We start from the raw sequence: 22,802 nt of genomic DNA, 5'->3' as shown, positions 1-22,802 counted from the left end.
AGAGCAGAGGGGAAAGGGGAACTATGATCAACCCTACACCCTCTCCAACATTTTTCAAAGATAGTTAGATAGCGTCCCCACCAAAACATGGCATAACTTTAGAATTTGAAAAGAATTTCAGCCAATCTGGAAGATTTAAATTTATGATGGGACCTCTAAGGCATTATGTTGACCCTCTACTTTCAAAACCAGTTCGTCAGGTCTACGCAATATTTTGTTTTTTTTAGACTTTTAACTTGCGTGTAGCCTGGCGTTGCGTAGAAAATACAACATGTAGCATTATTTATCGTAATGATCCGATTAAGCGCCCAGCATTTTTAAGCGCCACCCTCGAATAAGCGCCCAAGTAATTTCCTCAAAGTTCAATAAGCGCTCCCTCAAATAAGCGCCCGCCTGATAAAAGGGGGCGCTTACCCTTAAAACTACCTTAAGAAACTGGGCGCTTATTTTAAAATTTTACTTTCTTATCTTGAAAACCCTAAAAAGACTAAACTTTATTTTGTTACATCTTTTGTTCAGTTTATTTTCAGGAAAAATAAATTACTTTAATTTGTACAAAATTAGGAAAAAGTTATAAGCGCCCAGCATTTTTTAAGCGCCCCCACCCCCCACCCCCCTCTCGGCTGAGCGCCCATACAAAAAATCCAAAAATTTAATAAGCACCCAGGGGCGCTTGTTCGGATCATTACGGTAAAAAATAATGTACTTACACTGAGAAAGTTACAGTATTGATTGAAACGTTTTTGACTGCTGAAACATCAAATATAGTTGACTATTATATAGGTAGCAAAATCAGAATTTGACATCCCAGCTGAAAAATTTTCATTCAAATTCGTCTCGTTCTAACTTTATATATATTTACACAAGCAAGAATATATTTAAGCTCGGAAATTTGAAATTACCAACGAGCATGCGCATTGGTAATTTCGTTGCTTTTTCTGCCCTGTTTCAGAGCGAGTAGGTTTGACTAGATAATAGTTGTGTTATTTTTCTTAGAATTAGCATTTGTAATACTTATCCTGCGGTTAAATCAGAAAATAGACGTTTAATAGTACATTTTTATTAGAACAATTGAGGCTGGAAATCAGACCACAATATGAAGAATGGCAAGACCAAAATTTTACTGTTCTGTTCTCTTCTTTATAATAATGAAACGAACAAAAACGTAGGAATATACTTAATTTTCGCAGAATCAATGTAATTTTGCATCGCAAATATTTGTGATGTACTGTAAAATAATAAAAAATGTTTAAAATATAAAAACAAAAATAAAAGCAATGTTAGGAGTGAGAAATATAAGAGAAAGAAATTGAGATTATAATATAATATTAAAGTAGCACAATCACTTATTAGTAAGTCGTATAAGAAACACAACACGTCAACAATAATAAAAGTTTATTTCTCCATTTACAGCATTCCTACTTTTTACGTATTCTTTTGACTGCGTATATCATCACGCTGCTACATTTTACTTTTTCATATTTATAAGTTCTTACGTGCTGTGACATGTGGTAAGATATGTTAATTTCATACCAATGTAAAATAGGCGCGAAAAATTGTAAAATTAAAACAATAGACAAGTTAAAACGTTAACGTTATTTGATTGGATGATGCATAATTATTGTTTTGCTCTAGTTCACATAAAAGAGGTGAATGTAATGAAAAATGGATGTGTAAACAAACATCTTTTCATTTTGCTACTTCGGCGTTCCACCAGGAGCATAATTTCACAATTCTACTGTAATTTGCACTCTATAAAGGGCGCCGTTCTAACAATAACACTATTAGGAAGATAAATATCAAAATTATTTCCACGCTATAAGCAATTTGGTCAAAGAGAGTTTCTCCCCGGGTACTTTCTTTGTATACATTCAACTATACGGGCTGTTTCCGGGATTTTAGGGAATCCGCGCGTTTTCGTTTTCCGGCGATTAAACTGCTCTCACTCGGCGTCTTACCAAAAATGCACAAAGTGTTATTAGTTTTGCTTGAGACAATTTCTGTGGTGGTAGTATGAAAAAATACGTTGGGAAAGACCGAGTCCTTCAAATATCTCTGAAAAAATAGGTTATGAAAAGAGGGTGAATTGGCCTACCCAATAGTCCTAAATATGAACGGCTAAGTCTATACTCAGTCACCAATCGCGGCTAAAATTTTGAGAAACTGATTATAACCGTTTAAAACAAAAACACAAATTTCCAGGCTGGCTTCCTGTAATAGATTGACTCATCATAAAAAGAGTTATAAGTTAATACAAATATCAAAAGTCATGTTTTTAGTTAAACTATTTATTTGCAATACATAGAGGTTACATTTTTTTTTACTTTTTGTTTTTCTAAAAAATTACTTTCAAAAATCAGAAAGAATTTAATGAAACAGTTCTTCGAGGCTGTAATAGGTAACAAAGCGGAATATTTTTAACGAATCACTTTCAAAGCAGAAACACTCAGAATTAGATATGCATGATATTAATATTATTTATGCGGAAAAAAAAGAGGTTTCAAATTTAAATCAAAGAAAACCACGGTACTTTTTTTCTTGTGAAATAGCCACAAGAATATCTCCATAGCAACAATATTAATTACATGTGCATTAATTAATGTGTGGTCAGTTTGTCCATAGCAACAGTAGCCAGCTACTATATTAATCTTCGTTGCTCACAGAGGACTTGAGTTCATGCGTTCACGAAGGCACTTCATCCACAGAAGCAAGAACATATTGACGTACATATGTAGTGTGAACACGGTTTACTCAGATGGGTTTACTTCGTCTCGACATATAGGGCAAGTCTTGTTGGACTGAAAAAGAAAGTTAAATGAAATATTAACATAAATAAATATACGTTGACTCTTATATTCGGAGGGAGAGAAAAAACATAGGCGTATCTAACAAAATATTCAGCCACTTACCCGAAGCCATTTATCTATACATTTCGAGTGGAAATCGTGTGTGCAGGGAAGGCGGCGTAATTTCTCACGGTTGTTATATTCACCCATGCATATCACGCATTTAGTGTTCGTTTCTTTAGCAGTGAGCGAACTGTACCGAAACGAAGGTATAAGATCGATTTCTAAAAAAGAAAATCATTTACATAACCTCACTTCGAGATTAGAACAAATAAATAAATAAATAAAATAATAAATACATAAACACTTACCAGCCTTATTTAGACCTCTGGGTTTTGCCGGCCCAATTCTCTCCGCTAGACTTAGCAAAGCCTGAAAAAAGCAACAAGCTGGGTAAACAATTTTTATTTCAAGACAAGATTTCCTAAATTTTTGAAAGCACTTGCAAAAAGAATCCACATACTAGCGATTCTCAGTGCAACTACAAATGATAAACGTTCAGTCAGATTATTAAACTAGAGCCCATACCTCGTAATCTTCTTGGATGTGGTGCAGGTGGTGTAAGCGAGGGGGCGGTACAGGCGTCAAGAAAGAGTTCCTATAATTAAAAAAAAAATTACATCGTGCTGAACAGTAGCTTCTCCTTGCAATGTATACGTATATCATGCTTACATAAATGGCCGTAGGAGGTCTGGTACCGAAGAAAAATGTCGCCTCTGCATCGACTATAATAAAAATATATAATTAACATAAATCTGTCCGAAAAATATGACAAGAGATAAACAACTACATTTTACATAAAAGTTCTAATTAAAATAATATTAAACTTACATGGAAGGATGGGGGTAGAGGAGACAAAAGGTTAACAGGAGATTGTATATAATCCACACTACGAGGATTCCATTCATGTGTAATTTCAACGTCATCGTTATTCTAAGGTTGATAAACACATACAGAGGTGAAAACAACAGAAGAGAACAGCGGCGTGGACTTTACTTAATTGTCCGTTTCATTTTTAATCATGTTCTATCAAAGGCTGATCACAAAATTTCTCTGCGAAGGAGAGCAAAATTTAAGCAATGTAAAATTCTGGTATTCTCTGCGAAGGAGAACAAAATTTACGCAGTGAATTTCTAGAAGACTGGGGACAGGCAACTGCAATGCATATTTGCACCATGATAAAGAACAATATGAAAAAAAACATTAAAAGACTGAACACCAAGTTTATGCTTTTATGCAAAATAACAAACCTACCGCTTCGTGCCCAGTTCTTTCGATTCTATCTTCTACCTCGCGTTCGGTACTGCCATTAGCAGAATTGCTTGCATCGGTTGTATTGTAAGTTGGCGTACCACCATGTCGGAGGTTATTGATACTATCGTGTATACGCGCGAGACGTTCGTGAGCTTCCTGAGTGATACGCCGTGCTTGTTCAAGCCGTTCACGACTTCTCTGACGAAATGAACGAATTGTTTCTTGGAATTGTACAAAAGACTCATCACCTCTTCCATGCCTCCAAGTACGATATTGCTATAAAAAAGAAGAAGCAAACATTCAAATGCATGAGCAGAGAAAGTTCTGTACGCGGGGGTTAAAGCTATTTGAATTGTTTAGTGATGAATAATATATTTCACTATAGATGTAATTAGGTAAATTATGCAATACCGCGGTTGAAAGACCGTCCGCAGGAGAGTGGTACGGTGGAGAGTAGGTTGGATCGTGAGCCATTCGAAGAGCAATGGAATGATCGTCATCATCAGCAGTAGCAGTTTGATTTCCTCGAACCTAAAAAATATTGTTAAGAAATAAACAAAAAGGAAAAGTAAAGCCAAAAGATTTCCAAATGACGAAAATGAATTAACTTTCTTAAAACAACTTTCTGAGTTTTTTCTAAATCTGACCTTAAAATTACTTTTCTGAGTGAAACAATATTATGTAAACTTTTTCCTCATACCAATGGCACGAACGTAATACATATAATAGGTAAATAAATAACGTAAAACCACTCGACTGTTTCATATGTAATTTTTGAACTTCATAAAACAAGTCATATGCACTTTCACTTTTTAACAGGGTTACGTTTGCTATTCAGAAACTTTTTATACTTATATCCTGTATAAACATTTATAATGAATAACACAACAAACAAATTTCTAACCTCGTTCACAAGTAAAACTGAGTCATCAGCTGTTGTAGCCTCAGGAGTTGACACATCAATCGCTTCGGGTGACCCGAACAGCAGGTCGTCTGAAACAATCGGGCCGTCGGTAATAATCGTTCGCGGTGTACGTCGGCGTCGCAAACGCTGAAGACGTTGAATCGAAGACGCACGACAACGACTGAATCTGTTTTCTTGCGAATCTTCAATTTGTTGTCGAAAGCGTTGCAAATCTGAAAGCACTTCATTAAAGGAATTTGCTGACGAAGCATGGTGGAGAGGTCTAAAAGCAGTTAATAGATAAAAAATAAAATTCTCTATTTCTAATACGCATTTTTTACACAATCAACTCTTTCTCATACTCTACCTTTATTCCTCATAATAATTTTAAGTTTTTTTTGACATTTTCGAGGTGTTTTTTAGGTTATTTTTACTATAATTTAGCAAATGCGAAGATTCCGAACCACAAGCACATGGACACAAGAAAGAACTAGTACACAATAAAGCATGCAGAAATTCTCAAAAATGGCAGCGCTGAACATTTAAAACTATGAGAAAATATGTAAAAAATGCAAACACAACTACTACGATGTAAAGTTTCATAACTGAGACAAAAATGTTTTCAACGTGGAAATGTTTACATTTCAAGATTTTTATGGTGTTCCTCTAGACAATGGTAGCCATTAGGTTTTTCAGGTCACCTACTTTGAATTCAAGGTTTTTAAGTCTGGCAGATACTCTGTTTCAGGGTTCCAGAAGGGAAGGAAAACACAGCAATAATTAATAAAAATAAAAAAGATTCGTGGATTGATTTATTTTTAATTTAACTTCATTCTTTTAAGAGACGGTGCTCATTAACCTCGTTATTACAGATACTAACCACGCAATTTCCTTTAACAAACTACCTCTCCTTTGATTGTATAATCACAACAAAGAGAAGAGGCAAAACTCAAACGATGCTGGATGACAATGTCGCACGAATCAGCGTAACAGCTCATAACATATTAGTTGGCATGACAACAGATAGTTGCTATAATTGACGTCATGTAAAAGTATATTTGGCAACACAGGAGGAGTTTAAATATATTTAATAGGAGATACAAAAAGGAACTTAAAAAAACCAGGAATAGTAGCAAAGAAGATGACTCGAATAATAATTCCCATGCATAAAAGAATTTGCAAAATAAGCGTCTCTTAGTTTCTATTTTGTACCTCTTATTTTAAAAGTATATTTTCAATTCATAATTTTAGACTTGTGTATCAGAATTTTTTAAGAATTGCCATGCCGGCACCGAGTGTTCAAATTATGTAACATAAATACTTTAGCTTTGTAAAATGTAAAATGTCGTATCAGCTTTTAGCTACCATGATAATTTTAACCTTCATTAACCTGCATTTTTTCTTCAAATAAGTAAAATAGTGAAAGTAGCTTCCAGTCAAAAAATCCCCCCCCCCAGTAGTTATTAAAGACACTAAAAAACAGAAAGGAACAGTACTTTCTTGGTTTTTTGAAGAAAAAAATAGTCATTTAAGAATTTACATTAAAGGACTACACTGATTTTAATTTGGAATGAATTTTTCTCAAAACGAATTCAAACTTTACCAATGATGGTTGCTTTAGAAAGATTTTGCGAAACTTTATATGTATACTATGATAAAATGAAGGTAAACACATAAAGACATACCTTGTTTCTGTGATGGGCACATTGTTAATTTCTGAATCAGAATGAGCACTTTGATACTCATCATGAGAGTCAATGTCAGTCAAATCGATAACAGGAGGACGGTGACAGTCATCATCATTATTAGCCTCCTCTATAATATTTTCAACAGCAACAGCTGCAGTTATAGATCTTCTCCTTCGCTTATTGCAGACAGAAAGTGAGTTCTCATCAAACGCAACATTATCTCTAAAATTTTGATGTCCACGCTTTCTACGTATTAGTGCATCACTATTTTCAAATCTATTTTCATTTCGTTCCACACGTGGCTCGTGTTTGATAACATCAGGTATTGAGAAATTATATATTGGTTTCGGCATAAATCCTGCTCCAGTTACTTCCAGTATTTCCTCATCGTGACTTGAAGTGGAATGTGGTGAAGAGCTACTACTGCTTGAGTCAGGTTGAAGTGTTCCTCCATCTGTTCGGAGTTCTCGGTTTGATCTCATATCACCCCTCATTATTTATTTGTTAAGCGCTAATATTTTTGTTCTTCTAAGTGTATCCCTGTGTGCTTATACTGATAACTATTTAAGAAAAAAAGGGTCATCAAAGTGCATCAAAGAAAAATACAATACTTACATAAATATAATAAAAAACTTCTTGGTATATATCTCATAAAACTTTATTTAGTTATAAAAATATAACATTAATGAACAAAAAACATTTGGGATTGTCATGCAAACAAATTGTATTAACTGTAGTTCTTAATAGCTATTATGCTTCTAAACAAAATGGAGACCGTACTTCATACATCAATACAGTTTTTAAATAGAATCTTTTGCGGACTGTTGTAAACAGAATACACAAACAAGTGCCAGTACTTGATAAGATGCATTAATATAAAATGGGCTGAACAGTTTCCACCAATATATACATCTTTTTAACTTTATACATGTTACTTTGTTATTGAGACACTGTTGATGTGTAGACATACACTTTCCAAATATTTGCACACATAGTTAAATACAAATACACAAAAATGGTCATATTAACCCCACATAAACTTACATTTAGTGCTGATTAAATATGACACCCCAAATACTTTCCATCTCAAATTTTGGGGATCTCATATATACACTGGCCACTTTCTATAGCTCTGAAGTTAATTTCCCCTTTTATAAGGTCATTAACATACCACCTTCCCTAGCATAGCAAATGGGTGTTTGACAAAGAATGGTATTTCTCTAGCTTTCTACATATTTAATATTGAACAACTTTTCTACCACACAACAACATAAATCCAGCCAACTTTTTTACTTACAGTAGCTGTATTTTAGAATGAAAAAGACTGAATACATGCATATGGTATGATTAACAATAAAAACTCTAGCTTTCAAAGAGTAAAGAAATATTTACATTTAAGCGTCTTTATCAGCTTTAAAAGCCAATTCCATCATGAGTCATAAGAAACTGTGTGTTAAGATCAACTTAAATCTTAAAATGAGAATATAATTTTATATATAGTAGAAGGCTTTTCTCACTATTCAGAGAAATAAAATATTAATACTCTTTTAAACATTTAATATATGAACTCTTTATAACACCCTGCTTCCCATTAAAGTTATAAATTTGTTTTATGTTGACTGCATAGTTATCCAGGGGGTTGTATAAAAAAAAAACAATATAAATAACTTATCCTGATGGAGAGGTCTTATTGTTTTCGTAGATCAGTCCAGTGCCATTTAATTTAGAACAGAATAACTCACTTATATACTTATGACAATTTTCTTGACTTGCTGAGACTGACAGATCTATCTTCCTACAAACAACAGATTCTTGTCTAAAGCATACAATAGTGGAGTTAACAAAATAACAGTGCAATCACAAGGGGTTTGAAGTTTTATGTTTTGAATTACCACAACCGTTTTTGAGACAAAATCAAACAAGTTTTACACTATTATAGCAAATCAAAAAATTTATCCTTTTTTGTTAATAATACAGTTGATAAAATACATTATTATGGTTTCACAAAATCAAAAACAAAGGTTTTACAAAAACAAAAACTAGATATACATATAAAAACTAATACAGAAAATATATACAAAAAAAATGTGAAAAAGAAAAAAAACAAATCTTAAAAAAACAATGCTAAAGATCCAAACGAATTGAATTCCTAAAAAATATACCTTGTATATATATATAAGATGTCTGTAATTGAAATACCTTCAAGAGGATACATAAACCATGTTTTGATTGTTAATTACAGATCACTTTGAACACTGTATGAATCATTATATTTAAATGATACAAGGCAAGAAAAAGCTGAACAAACAAGGCAGAAAATAAATAATAAAAGGTGATATAAATATATACATAAAATTTTATTTAAAACACAAAATAGAAAGCCATTAGTAAGGTTTAGTAAAACAAGTTTATAAATATTCTCTCATTGTTAATTCGCAAGACAGAAATGAATGGCTGATAAAACTTTCAGCAGCATTTCTTACTTCATAATTCATAGTAATCGTTTGAAGAAAATGAACCACATGAATTTCAATCAAAAATACTGACATGGAAACTTTGGCAGTATATGCTAAAAAATGTTCTGAGTATAAATAACCATTAAAGATGTAGTTATTATTAACAAATTTAATATTGAGAAAGGCTGACTCAAGGACAACATGTAATTGACCAAGGTTATACAATATAAACTCAAGATTTTTTTCAACAGTGATATGTCGCATAAGAAAGAACACAAAATAAATTTTAGACATTTATATACTGTAAAGTTTCACAATTAGTACTAGTCCATTTTCCAACTTATTGTTATCTGACTTGTTTGACTCAAAAACACATGCATAATTCTAATTTTACATCAGTTTGAAATAGTGTTACAAACTCTACACAATGGAGGTGACACGTTAAAGATATTTTTTTTCAGAACCCCCAATCCTTTGCCACAGCAGAAATTCCAGAAACAAACAATAATACCCATTAAATCAATCTGAAAATCTGTTTCACTTTTCGTGAGAGAAACTTTGGTGATTTACACAATTGTTGGCATTTTCAATCAACACTTAAAAATGACCATTGCAAGAGTTCATGCAGGACATACAATCTTCATTGTCTATTGCTAAAAGTTCATCTCTTAGAAACTGTTGCTGTACATATCTCATTTATGACCCATGTAAAAACCAAAAAAATGTAAACTTTAATGTAATCAGCTTTATTCCTATCATAAAGATTGCGCTCATGCTTGTGTTGTGTATGTTCGATCCTTATACATAATGGAAGGGGTATATAGACTTCATCCTCTATATTTTTCCTAAAAAATATCCACTAGCCACTGTGAAAAAGTTTTTGCTGTTGGTCCTGCCTTTTCACCAAAAACAGTTAAACAACAACCAAGTTGATTTCCTATTATATATAATTATATCACATGAATAAAAAAAAGTATATATAGAGTACCTCTATATATTGCTCACGAAATTTAAAAATTTAATGGCTTTTAATCGTTTAGCCAGTCTATATACAGCAAAATATGAAGCTGTGGCATGACACATGGACGTAATGCACTATGGCTCATGAGAGTGACAAAAGTCTATATTTTCCTGTATACACAGGCTAGTTAAATATATATATATAGATATCGCGATTATCCTGCAACTTTGTAATGGTATCCTGTTTGAAGAACATAATAATAAACATAAATTTGTTGTTGTCAATTTGATAGATCTAACACAGAGGAATGACAATTTTGTAAAACTTTTTTAGTATCTATTCTTTAAACTATAGTTGTGTATATCAAGCTAGTTTACTTTACTTTCTTGAGCAATCAATATTTTACAATGTTACAGCAATGTAAGCTTTGTGTGGAATTGATTTAATTTAAGTTAGTTTATAGTTTTGTTTTTGTCGTATTGATGCCAGTTCATATGGCCTCATATAGCCTAGTCAAAAATATAAAAAACACTCCATTGTGGAGTTATAATCCCTTTTAATATTATAACCATTTATATAAATATATATACATAGCTACAGAATAGCCCAAAAACTCTTTGCAGTTCTGTTTAGTTTCATATTGACAAAAATTCTTAGCTAGCATCAGAACATTGTACCACAAAATATATAGCTAACAGTTAGCTATAAGGCATAAAGCTAAAAATATACCTGAGATCAAAAATAGACAATCTAGTTTTAATATTACTTACAAGACACAAAACTTCTTTTACTAAACTGTATTTACAACAAAAGTCAAAAGAATTAGGCATAGATTCCACGCGAGAAAAAAAATGCTTCAAGTACATAGCCGGTATAAGCGAGAGCTTGAAGCTCGGCAGAGTAATTCGTGCATATGCAAGCTCATGTTTACGAAGCATGAAAAAACAAAGCGTGAGGTGAGGTCAGAGAGAGAAATGTTTAACTACTATCATTCCGCATAAAGGCTTTGTATTTAGAGGCTTTTCGTACAAGAAATACAAGGCGCGGTGACGGCGAGGCAGACTACGCTAGCAAACTGACAAACAAAGTAGTTTGAGCATAAAACTAACAGAAGTCGGTTAAGTGTAAGTATTATAAAGATGGAATAAGAACTAAAAATTGATAGCAAGAAAAAATCTTAGATAACCATTTTTCTCTTTTTAAATGTTTTGCTCTACTTCACCTGCCAGAAACCGATGTCATCTGTCATGTTTTTTCTCCTTGCGTGTTATTATTGTTTGAGTATTTTCATGGCGTGTACCGACTAGGCCAATAATACTACAAAATTTAGAGGAGAGAAAAACCATGTTGGCACTTGACGGTCAAAACCGAAAGTGCCAGAACAGCACACAACCTTCAACCTCGTTCCCCCAGCGCATGTTGTCTCTTTTATATATCCAAAATTGCAGAAAGATACAAATTGCACTGGGGAGGAGGTTACACAACCTTGTGTCGAGTTCCCTTTGCGTTGCCAAGATTTTAAAAAAGCATAAAGGGAACGAGCGCGGAAAGCGCAACCAAAATACAGTTCCCTCCACTTCAGTTTGTTTCCACACTTGTGCATTTTTTTCACGGGAAACCAAAGAAAAAAACAACAGGTAGCATGATTTTTTTTTCAAACAATCTTTTTCGTGTTGTAAAATTAACATAACACAAGCTCGTCGTCCCCAGGGGCTTCGTAGGATTTTCACAATTAGGAATTAATTAAAACCCCAGGCAAGAAATTGGTATTTGAACGGAGAATGCAAATTGCCGAGAAAAGCGCGTAAGACTATTTTGTATCTTCTTTCTTTTTTTTGTAAATTTATGTTGTGCTCCCTGTTTAAAAATATAGCAGGAAAATAAAAGAGCTTGTCAACTCAATACGTAAACAAATACGGCTTCTATCAACATAAAAAAAGAAAATAGCGATATTATTGATAAAGACAACTATATTACCGTTATTAATCCAAACTGAATGGCTTTATTTGCTCATCCCATTTTCACCCCGCCCCGTCCAACCGAGATCAGGTCCAGTTGACCTTGTGTAAACACGTTTGCTATTGTTGTTCTTTAACACTTTCCTGATATCTAAGTTACAAAAGTTAGCTCGGTAGGCAATATATGAAATCACCTGTACAAGGCATGTCTGAAACTGCCGCCAGGTAAACAAAATTACTGAGCTGATCCAATATACTTTCTTCACGCAACGCCTAATAAATTATTAAGTTCGTGTTTGATGTAGTTCCTAGGGAGCCGTTGTTGTAAAATCTAAAGGAAGGTTGTTGCAAGATTTAAAGGAAGGAAGCTTTAAAATGATTTGGCGAACAATTTTTTGTCAAAAACACTCTGAGACACTTAAAGACTGTTCCTCTTGTACCTTCGCAAGAGATAAAATACGGATGCTGATAAAATTGTTTAAATTTTTATTAAATTTTCGGTAAACACGATATTTACAATGTTATATACAACAATAGGTAATAAATAACAATTTATACAAAACTTATAACTTTAGAAATTAGTACTGACGCAGGGGAAGATACTTTTTTCCACTATTATTTAGGATTTTTTTCAGTCAGAACTTTCCCTCATTTATATATATACCGTAAAACCTCGAATAAACGACCGGGGCGCTTAGTTTGTACCTTTAAGTGGGGGCGAACATGACTCTGTTAAATTCCCAACGAAATGCTTTGTTTCCATATCAAGTATAAACATTGGATGTTCAGGAAGTAAAAAAGATTTACAGGAAGTCTCCACCCTTTGTTTAATCACTTGTCATTCGTTTTTTCCCATTAAAAACGTATCTGGTAATATTTTTTTATTTAACGCCCCTCTTAAAAGGGCGTCCATTAGAGCGAGGCATTTTTTAAATATTACGGTTTTTAGAGGAAAGGGCGTTTATTAAGGATTCACGGTAATGGTATTCTAATTATAACCACCTATAAATATGTAACATAATAACAGTAAATTTATAGTTTACAAAATAAACATTATAGCTATTTTGCGAGTTGTGAAGTTACAACAGGGAAATAAAAACAGTCAGTCGTGTATTTTACAATAGCGTGTTAAAAATTTTACCGTGGAATTATATATCATCATCTTTCGTTGCTTTCAAGGGGGGAAGGTGGTGGTGACGTAATAGCGAGCAATGAAAGAGGGTTACATAAATTTGTTTAAGTTTGCGTGCTTTTTGAAATTTCTCTTCTTATTTTAATTACCTACTTTTTGATTGATTGTTAACGACTGTTTGATCAAGGTAATTTTTTTAAGCCCGGATAAGCATGTACGAATAAAGATTCCATCAGTAAACAAAATTATACGTTAAAGTTGTTTAATTTATTTATAACACCCTTTAAGAGCTTGGCGGTTTTCCAAAACCGTACTTAAAGAAAAACTCAAACGATAAGCATCTGTAGATATGCAGACGGTTAGTTTAATTGCTAGTTTATTTGCATACTTAAATATTTTTGGTCACTGTCTCCTTCCCAGCCTTATATTCACACAGTCTAAACGCGCGCAACAAAATAGCTAGCTGTTCAAAAACTTGCGATAACATACGAATAGCAGGTTGAATAAATGTTCGCACTCCGTCCAAGACGTTCCACAGAAGTACAAAAAACGGTTGTAGCAGTGAATTGAATAGCGAAGAAAGGAAGGGTTTCCAGAAAGAGTCACCTAATATGGTTATAAATCCAACGATGATCTTCCGCAGTGTCGCGCAACAAAATCTTGCAAGCTCCAAGATAAAGATGAGAAAGATATCCAAGATTATATGCAATACACCAAAAAGTTCTTGCCAAACACGACGGAGGTGCGGTTCAAACCTAAAGTAAAAGTAAACCAGGTAAGTGTAAATAAATATAGCCTGGACGCTCAATGGATCTTTCGCGGCCTATGCAACTGCTATGATAACCGAACTAAATAATTTCAGAAGGAATTATTGAATTCAACAATGAAAAATTGTAGGTGAATTTTTTCTACGAGATCTTCTACTAGGATTGTGAATCATTTCGACATGTGGCTGTATATAAAACAAAAGGTGCGCATGCCCGACAACATGCTGATCTTAAGTTTGCAAATTAGAGGCATTGTTACATTCATTTTTTCTTTTAGGAACAGTTTTAGACTAAAAGAAGTAACAGGGCGGTCGATACTGAAGCAAGGGGCAGGGAGAACCCACCCACGTAATCACAAGAACAAAAGTACTAGAAAGTTATTTTCAATTTTAAGGCAAAAATGGAGCATGGATTTACTTCATAATGTTTTTTACTTGACCTATTTACAACAAGTTTTACTCAGCTACTCACCTATCAGCCCATTTGGGTGTAAGAGCTGTATTGTTAATCAGGATTGAATAGCAGTTGTGATAAGTCTTTTCGTAATAATATCTGAAGGTAAAATATTAACATCTATTAACATACTAGGTACGCTCAAACGCAAAATTTCAGGGACAGTTTTTTTAATTTTAGTTTTTATTCGCAAAATTTTCTGATCCACTTATATCGCAATTCTTATAGCCACCACTAACACTTGGAGGCTGTTTACATGAAGGTGTTGCGGGACGAAAGACAGGACGGGATAAAAACGAGAAAATTTCCCCTATCTTTCCATGCAAAGTATGGGACTTTATATAGGAAGAAATTGTAAAAAAAGATAAGGTGAGACATACGCCTTGCAAAGATTAAACGAAAATCAACATGGGACAGTGGCTGTGGGTACACGTTTCTCGTTCCGTCGTAACTTTTCACGTCTCGCATTACAACCATTTACTAACACAGACATCTTCATAACGAAAAAAAGAATCAACAAATCAGCTCCTAGTAATGGTAAAATACTAATTATAACAAATAATACCGTTCTTCTTTGAAGTTCAATAAATTCTGCGCAAACGGTCCATTTTGCATATCGGATTTTTCAACAGGGTCAACAAAGTTTGTAAAATTACGCTCCATAAGAAGTTCCGCATAGTTATCTCTGGCTGATCTAAAAGTAAAGAGACAAAAACCATAATTATTGGAACCTGCGCCGTAGCGCTTATTTTTAAACTTAACTTTTAGATGCCATGCTTAATTTGTACTTCCTTCTTTTTCTAAATTCCCAATGCATGAGGTGATATTTGGTACTACGCAATAAAATAACTTTTAGACTACTTCAGGTAGCGTAGTGTTTCTCAACCGGTGTTGAGATGTTTTTCATCCACAACCACATAATTTAGTGTCATACAAAATCTTATAAGAGAACCTTTCAACATTTTAACTACTTGGGTAGCATCTTTTTTCTAACAAACGCGCAGGAGTACGTGCTGCAAAAAAGTATACTTCGTGAACATACTGCAAAAACTTATACTTCGGTTACCTTCTACAAAAAACGTATAGTTCAGGTACCTACTGTAAAACTGACCGAGTGTAAACAGCGCCAATAAAGCACTGTAATTTAAAGCTTGTTACTTAGTAATTATTTCGTATAGAAATGAAATCTTGGGTCTACTCCAGCAGTAAAACTTTCAGAAATTTTGTACTAGAAGAGGAACTTTTCCTTTCACATGTCTCTTATTCGAAGTAGGACAGAAACTGTTTTTGCAAAGTTGCAACTTTGCAAATGTGAATAACCAAGGAAGCTTTTACTTGTCCTGAACGTTGAATTCGCTTTTTGGGATAGCATCTCTCTGTTTTTTTGGCTTGATTGTGACATGTTCAGGGTTATCATACGCCATATTGTTATCAAGGCTTCTTCCATCTGTCAAACCCTCGTGCTCACTACAGGAGCTACCATCTTGTTCTGCAACATACATCGTCTTAATTTTGTTTGGAGTTTTTTTATTGCGAAGGTGATTTCTTACTTTCTCTGTATCTAAGAAAAAAAAGATAATGGTTATGCGCTGGGAGAGTTCGAATTATTACAAATTTTTCGGAATTTTCTTTTGTCCTTTAATATTAGTTCGGCAAAAACATTCTACACAAAAAAGCTGTAGAACTGACAATGCAGATTTTAATTATAAGCACATAGATTTATGTTACTATTGCACGAAAAGTAAGTAAAATACAACTTAAATTAACTGGGTATTTTAATTGCGTTGCTACCATGGAGTTATTAAGACTCAGCTCAGCATGGCTAACCCCATATTGACTCCTTAATTTCCAGACATTTTCCCTGCAATTTTTATCCCTGAAATTCCCCACCTTTTCAAACAATTTTGGAACAAAATTTAATGTTAGGTGGAACCTTCGATTAACCTGAAAATGAAAAATTCATTTACAGGCGTGTGAACAAAACAGGGTGTAAAAATCAATGCTATTTCTTTAAGAATAGATCTGAATTTTAATGTTTTCCAGTGTTTTGAAAAACGAAAATGATTCTGACTCGTAAAATTCCGATATATCAGAAATATTTTGCTGAAATTGCTGACTTTCTTGACAGTGAGTGTTCAGGAAGTAGACGCCCTGCTTGACAAAACATGTATGCAAAATCATTTTACTTTCAATATTGTGATTATGAAGATTGTGATTCAAGTCACTCCAGTGGCAACTAGATTTATTTCCTAGTCAATTCTTCAATGTTGCTGTCAGGCATCACAAAACAGATTTTACCTTCAAACTGTAAGTAAGGAAGATTGTCCAAGGTATTATGTTCTTGGTTACTACAAAGATTTCGGTTTATGCCAGTTATATCCTGTGAGTGAGTTGACTTAAATCCTCCATATTTCGAACGCTCCCCTACAACATAAATATATTTAAAAAACTGGGTGATTTGGACAATCTCTTTTAATCACCACACATCATTGTCCCACATGTGTCGCAGAAGAAATATACATAAAAATATCCATTAAAAATGCTGAAATATACATCTTAACCCGTAAAAAAACTTTATTAATCTTTAAAATCGCCTTTAAAAGATAGTGACACAGTACAGAGCCCGGACGCTGCTAAGTTTGTGTCCAGGCTAAAACCTCGAAAAATTTCCATTTTTTGAAAACCATTGATGCTTCATTTTAATCTCTATCAATTTAATGACCATTCTGAACAGAGATTGTGTACTCTTCGTGTGCCCAGAACATTCCGTGTACGGCCATGACTAAAAGTGCTTACATTTTGTTAGTCGCCCTTGCTGGTCTCTGGTTTGATATAGAGATATATAGATATATATGTATATTCATTATTGCAGTAGCTTTATTGATGTAGCTGGGGAGCTAAGCACAATTTTTTTAAATTCGTGTATTTTATTAGGTAAGAATTATTTTAAAGAGAAAGGTGTGCTAGCTAGCTAGTTCAATTTTTGGTGCTGACTTGGATCTCCTTTTAATTAGTGCTGACATATTTACCTCTTTTAACATAGTCGTGAAATAATTACTTACTAGCTATCGAGCTAACTACACAAAATAGTGCTTTGATTAGAATGCCTTTTTTCTTAAAGAACCAGTAACAAAAAACCTTTGTCCTGCTGTGTGTCATTTTGAGCTAAGCATACCCAATTAGTCATCGCGTTCTACCAGACAACTCCCTGCAACATTCAACAACTCACGCATTGTGCCAACTTCCTAATTTTCTCGCCTCGCCTCGCCCATATTGAATTGCCGCCAAGGGGAATCGAACCCCGTTCTCCCGCACAAAGTGCGGGAGTTATAACCACTAAGCTACGACGCCATTAAAAACGGCTAACTATTCTGTTACTGGCTAATTATCAGTTCTCCTTAATTTGTTTGAAACTCTTTTTTGAACTCACCCAAGTTCACCCAAAAAAGATTCAGCCCATCACAAAATATTTTTTTAAGATTTCTTTGAACAGGCTTGATTTTTAAAAATCTCACGAAAAAAACCATCGATTTATCAAATCCGCAAAAACCAGTTTGATTAAATTTACATACATATATTTATACCTATATAATATACCTTGTGAATCATATGACATTGATTTGTATCTTTTTAATAAATTCCTTTTTCAAATCAAACAGGCAAAGAGGTTAAAAAGACAATAATTAAGCAACCTGGTTTTAATGCAGTTTATGGTAAAATTGTGTTCTTGTTTCTCATTTTTTAAAACGTACTTTCTTTTTCAGATCAGCTGTTGTCAAACAATGCACCATCAGCATTTTCAAAAAAATCTTAAACAAGAGAGTAAATTTTGAAGGCCTAAATACTGAAATATTCAAATGCTAATATGTATTTATTGCTGAATTAATAAACAATGAACTACTTCATCATTCAAATTGAGCTCGTTTAGAAGTTAGTATATTCGAATCATCAAGTTTATACATAACAAGGATTTGTATTCTGAAAATTCCAAAATGTTCCTGATCACTTTTAAAAATATCCAGTTAAAGTTTTAACAGTTATTTTAGAATACTTCGTATAGCTATGTAAAATTTTATTTTTATTTTTTATTTATTGAGTTGTATTTTAATATTGCAGCTTAGTTACAATAATAATTGAGAATTGGGATACTCAGTGATTTGTTTACCCCATAATTATCCGTTTATCTCATAATTCTCCGTTTTTTCAAGGTCTACTTCAAATTTTAAATTCTTTCAGCCTAATGACGGAAATCTTCAGCCCCGAGGTCTTCTTATTTTGATTTTCATATCTTGCCAAACCACTTTGCAAAAAAATTGTACTTTTTTTAAGAGTAAATAAAAATTGTGTATATTCTACCATTAAATGTAAAACAACTTTCCTTCCCTAATACAGGATTGTTAAACCAAATGTGATACAAAAATTCGGAATTTTTAAGTTATATATTATATATAATATATATTATATATTTCCTAATTTTTCAGTATTTCGATTTCAGGACTAATTAGACTTTTCAGGATACAGTATACAAACTAATAAATGGTGCTTTTTATTTTGTACATATCCAATAACTGTGATGTAACTACGAAAACTATTATTTGTAGAAATAAAACAAAGTTTCTTCAATCATTATAAAAATTCAAGATACTTCACGGAAAACTGCAGAATGCGAATTTTTGTGCCCTTTTTTCTGAATTTAACCTGTATAAACTTTATATTCCAAATTTTATTAACAAAGTATGTCGTTTCTAATCAACTTCTTCTCGCTTACTTAAAATAAAACAATGCAAAAAAAAAACTAATTCCATACTCTTTTGGTTCCGCAAAATACACACAATTCCAAATAGCATGAAAACGAGATTACTTATGAGCAAATTTTAAAAATTCAAATGAAAGAGATTGTAAGGATATTTGCATGACATCTTGAAATAGATCGGTTTAAATAAAGCTAATAAAGGTATTTCAAACTTGACACCTTTCATAGGTCTTTCCTATGAAATCATTTTTGGGGGGAGGTAAGCTTAAGTTCGCACAAACCATCTGTTTACTTGCATGCATTATTTTTATAGTTATTGTCGCAAACTTAGAGTAGCTAGTCAATGTTAATTTTATTTTTCCCTAACCTATCCATGACTAAAACGTAAATTGTCCTGACAAGCGTATATAAAATTGTTCATTATGAAAATGCAATTGTCAAGGTTTTCAATATACGCTCAGGCCAATGACAACTGAGTTTTACACAAAAAATCCCTATTTTTTGAAAATTGTACTCATGTAAACAAAAAACAACAGACTCGCACTGATATTACATATACCAAAAGATACGCAATTGGAAATCTTTTTCCACAAAAGCACCACCACCTACACTCTTTATAATTGTGTTAATTGGAGTTTTGTGAAACTAGTAGGTAAAAGCAGTAGTCAACATTTTGGTGAAACATTTAAAAAAAAAAAACGCAAGTAAAGACAACTGCAATCCAAGAATCTGCTAAATCTAATCTGGTTTTTATGTTACTCAATATGCCATCCTATTATCAAGGAATTAAAAGCTAGGTGTTAAGTATATCACTAGTATTCAAACACATCAAGTATTTCTTTTAATAAAAGATATATCTAAAAAAATCCCTTGTTAAAATTATGAACACATACCTGTTGCAGTTTTAGCACTAATTTTGCAAGTTTTTGTTTGTGCCTTTTGAAAACTTTGATTCTGGAAATGATAATTGGCTTTTTCAGGTAATCCATTAATAGTTGAGTCTTTGATAGAAGACTTTTGAGCATCAGTACATGATTTTAGTGAAGGACCATCACCAGATAGACTGTCCCAATCTGAATCACTATCCTGTCCAAAATAAAGGACATAGTAAGCAAGAAAAAACAATGTTATCAGATTTACTGACTTCAGTATTCTTCTGAATGAAACAAAAATTAGACTTTCATAAACAATGAATACTTATAAAAAGAAAACCAAAAACTAATTCGTCACCTAAAAGAGGCATTGGATTTTTCTATTGATATTAAAACATATTTTAACTTTTTTCTCAATGTACCTTTTTGATTCAGCACGAAAAACAAATTGCAATTTCTTTTTTCAATTTTCTATAATCGCAAGAATTTCTTGGGATTATTTGGAACTAAAAATATCCTAAAATATTAATTCGTTATACAAATTTGTTGCCAATTGAAAATTTAATTCAATTTCTCATTGGACTTGTTGAGTACCAAATATCTTAAAGGAAAGAAGGGGGAAAATCATCTAAAATAATACGAATTTAAATGTAAAATCATTTGAGGATACAATCAATTTGAGATTCATGCAATGCAATCTAGAAATATTTGTGTGACAACCAGATTATTTATTTAAAATATACGTTATGGTCATCCAGTAAATTTGGTCTAAAGCATATTGCACTTAAAGTAGTTTTTCATCATTTTGGTCATTTGGTAAACAAACTTCTATCATGTGGGAAAGTATTTTCAACCATTTTGATTGGTTTAGAACAAACATATTATTCAAAGAAAATGTTCCAGTAGGTGGCTACACAATGCAAACTTCATTTTTAAGCACATGCGCATGAAAAACATTGATAAAATTTGAATGCTATACATTTTAACTTTTTGAGAAAATTTAGGACTAAAAGAAAAACTTAGATTCATTAAAAAAAGAAAAAGAAAATTAAAATCATTTTTTTCTCTGGACGCTTCCATTAAGGGTAACATATCGGTCCCTAAGAACTTAACTCTTGAATCTTAAGGCTACAACATCTTATTTATTGATTATGGGAAGCCATGAAAAATTAATCAAAAATGATGCTCAATAATGTAAAGTAAATACGTTTAAAAAACCTTTAGCAAAAAAGTTTTAACATTTAACGACCACTTGAGAAAATCCTTTCCATGACGTTTGTAAAAAGATTTAAATATTTGAAATTGCAAACATTTTTCTTAAAATCATCAATTTTTTGTCAAAATTCCAGGAAACGCGGTAGGTTGATCGTGCAACACAAAAAAACATAATTGATGGGGATAAAGAGTATGACATCACCAATCTTGCTCTGATGTCATCATTTTTCTGACAACAAGTGTTTTAGCGCTGATCATTTTAGGCTAAGAAGATGGTTTGTACGTGAATTAGTTTGATAAATGGTTGGTTTATAGGTAAATTTTCTGCTTAATATTAAGGTTTAATGCAGAATGCGAATATAACAATACTTTTTTATGAGATCACATTTAGAAACACCGTTGTCGATAGCAATTTCCAAAATGGGATTTCACAAAATTCTTACTAAAAAAAATTCTTGCTGAACAAAAAGGTATTGAAAGACAAACATTTTCAGTATTTTAAATAACAAAGAAATAAAAAAGTAATTTGATGTTAGAATGTTCTCTGCTAAATAGGGTTAAGCCCTATTTCAAAGTCTAACTTACCATCCACAAATGTTTGTTTTCCTGTTCTAATCCTGAAATATAAGAAAGATTGCAGTATATCAATCCAGAGTATGAATTTTAATTAAATATATAATAATACTATAATAATTACTCTTTCCTTGTCTCGAGTAATATATATAATATACAGTTATAATAAGAGAAACAGAAATAAAACTAACTCCATACAAGTCTTTGCTAAAAAATACTCAAAACAATTCTATACAGAAACTATTGCTAAATCTAAACATGACAAACTAGTCACACATAAACACCAAGAACATAGGTTAAACAAAACGGTAAAAACCAAAACTAAATCTTAATAAGCACTTTTCATCTAACATAATACTTCCACAAGTTTACTGTATAAACATTAAGTGTCATATAAACTAAAAATCTAGCAATCTGAAAATTGAGATACATTCTGAGAATAAACTTTAGCCAACTATAATTTCAATATACTTCTGTTATCACATATTGAAAGTTTTTTTTTTCCAAAATAATTTTGTGAGCTAAGTAGATGTATGTTGTTTTTTGTTAGAATTGTAAGCTGCATGCACAGCCCTTGGAGGTCTAGCGATTTTTGAGTCAGCATTTTATTTCTGGTCGAATTTGCATGGAGCATTGCATTGGGTGTGAAAATACCAGATGTTGAAGACTCTTATTGCTCAATGTCGATTTTTTAAGGCGTTTTTCGCATACAATCGTCAAGAACGTTTTTGATGTCATTGACGTACGAAATTTTTGTACTTTTCAGTTAAAAGAATAAATAGGAACTGTTAAGTTGAGTTCAAATTACAATAGAAATAGGCATCGGGGGATAAAAATCCACATTGATTTTTCTCACAAGTAAGTTTTTTTTACATAAAAAGTACTAACAAACACTGCATTTAATATAAAGCCAGTCTTGGAGCAATTGGATATGTTCCACTTCTAACACTTAGCTCATTAATTTGAAAGT

General features: G+C 32.6%; 2 protein-coding genes across 2 annotated transcripts; both read right to left on the bottom strand.

Moving 5' to 3' along the window:
• Positions 1-2,448: 2,448 nt before the first annotated feature.
• On the bottom strand, positions 2,449-7,275 carry LOC130613254 (uncharacterized). The gene is made up of 10 exons (XM_057434594.1): positions 6,690-7,275; positions 5,005-5,287; positions 4,512-4,631; positions 4,101-4,376; positions 3,678-3,779; positions 3,519-3,571; positions 3,375-3,444; positions 3,158-3,218; positions 2,910-3,070; positions 2,449-2,798 (listed from the first exon to the last, which is right to left on the bottom strand). The coding sequence occupies exons 1-10, from the start codon at positions 7,184-7,186 to the stop codon at positions 2,748-2,750; spliced, it is 1,674 nt and encodes a 557-aa protein (XP_057290577.1). The 5' UTR covers positions 7,187-7,275; the 3' UTR covers positions 2,449-2,747.
• Positions 7,276-12,238: 4,963 nt separating this feature from the next.
• On the bottom strand, positions 12,239-22,631 carry LOC130613255 (uncharacterized). Its single transcript, XM_057434595.1, has 7 exons — positions 21,845-22,631; positions 20,066-20,258; positions 16,718-16,843; positions 15,755-15,980; positions 14,985-15,113; positions 14,438-14,518; positions 12,239-13,954 (listed from the first exon to the last, which is right to left on the bottom strand). Exons 1-7 carry the CDS (start codon positions 21,845-21,847, stop codon positions 13,588-13,590), a joined length of 1,125 nt encoding a protein of 374 aa, XP_057290578.1. The 5' UTR covers positions 21,848-22,631; the 3' UTR covers positions 12,239-13,587.
• Positions 22,632-22,802: the final 171 nt, after the last annotated feature.

This window comes from Hydractinia symbiolongicarpus, chromosome 10 (assembly GCF_029227915.1).
Source record: "Hydractinia symbiolongicarpus strain clone_291-10 chromosome 10, HSymV2.1, whole genome shotgun sequence".
In the NCBI taxonomy this organism is placed as follows: domain Eukaryota; kingdom Metazoa; phylum Cnidaria; class Hydrozoa; order Anthoathecata; family Hydractiniidae; genus Hydractinia; species Hydractinia symbiolongicarpus.
This window is presented reverse-complemented; position numbering and strand designations above follow the sequence as displayed.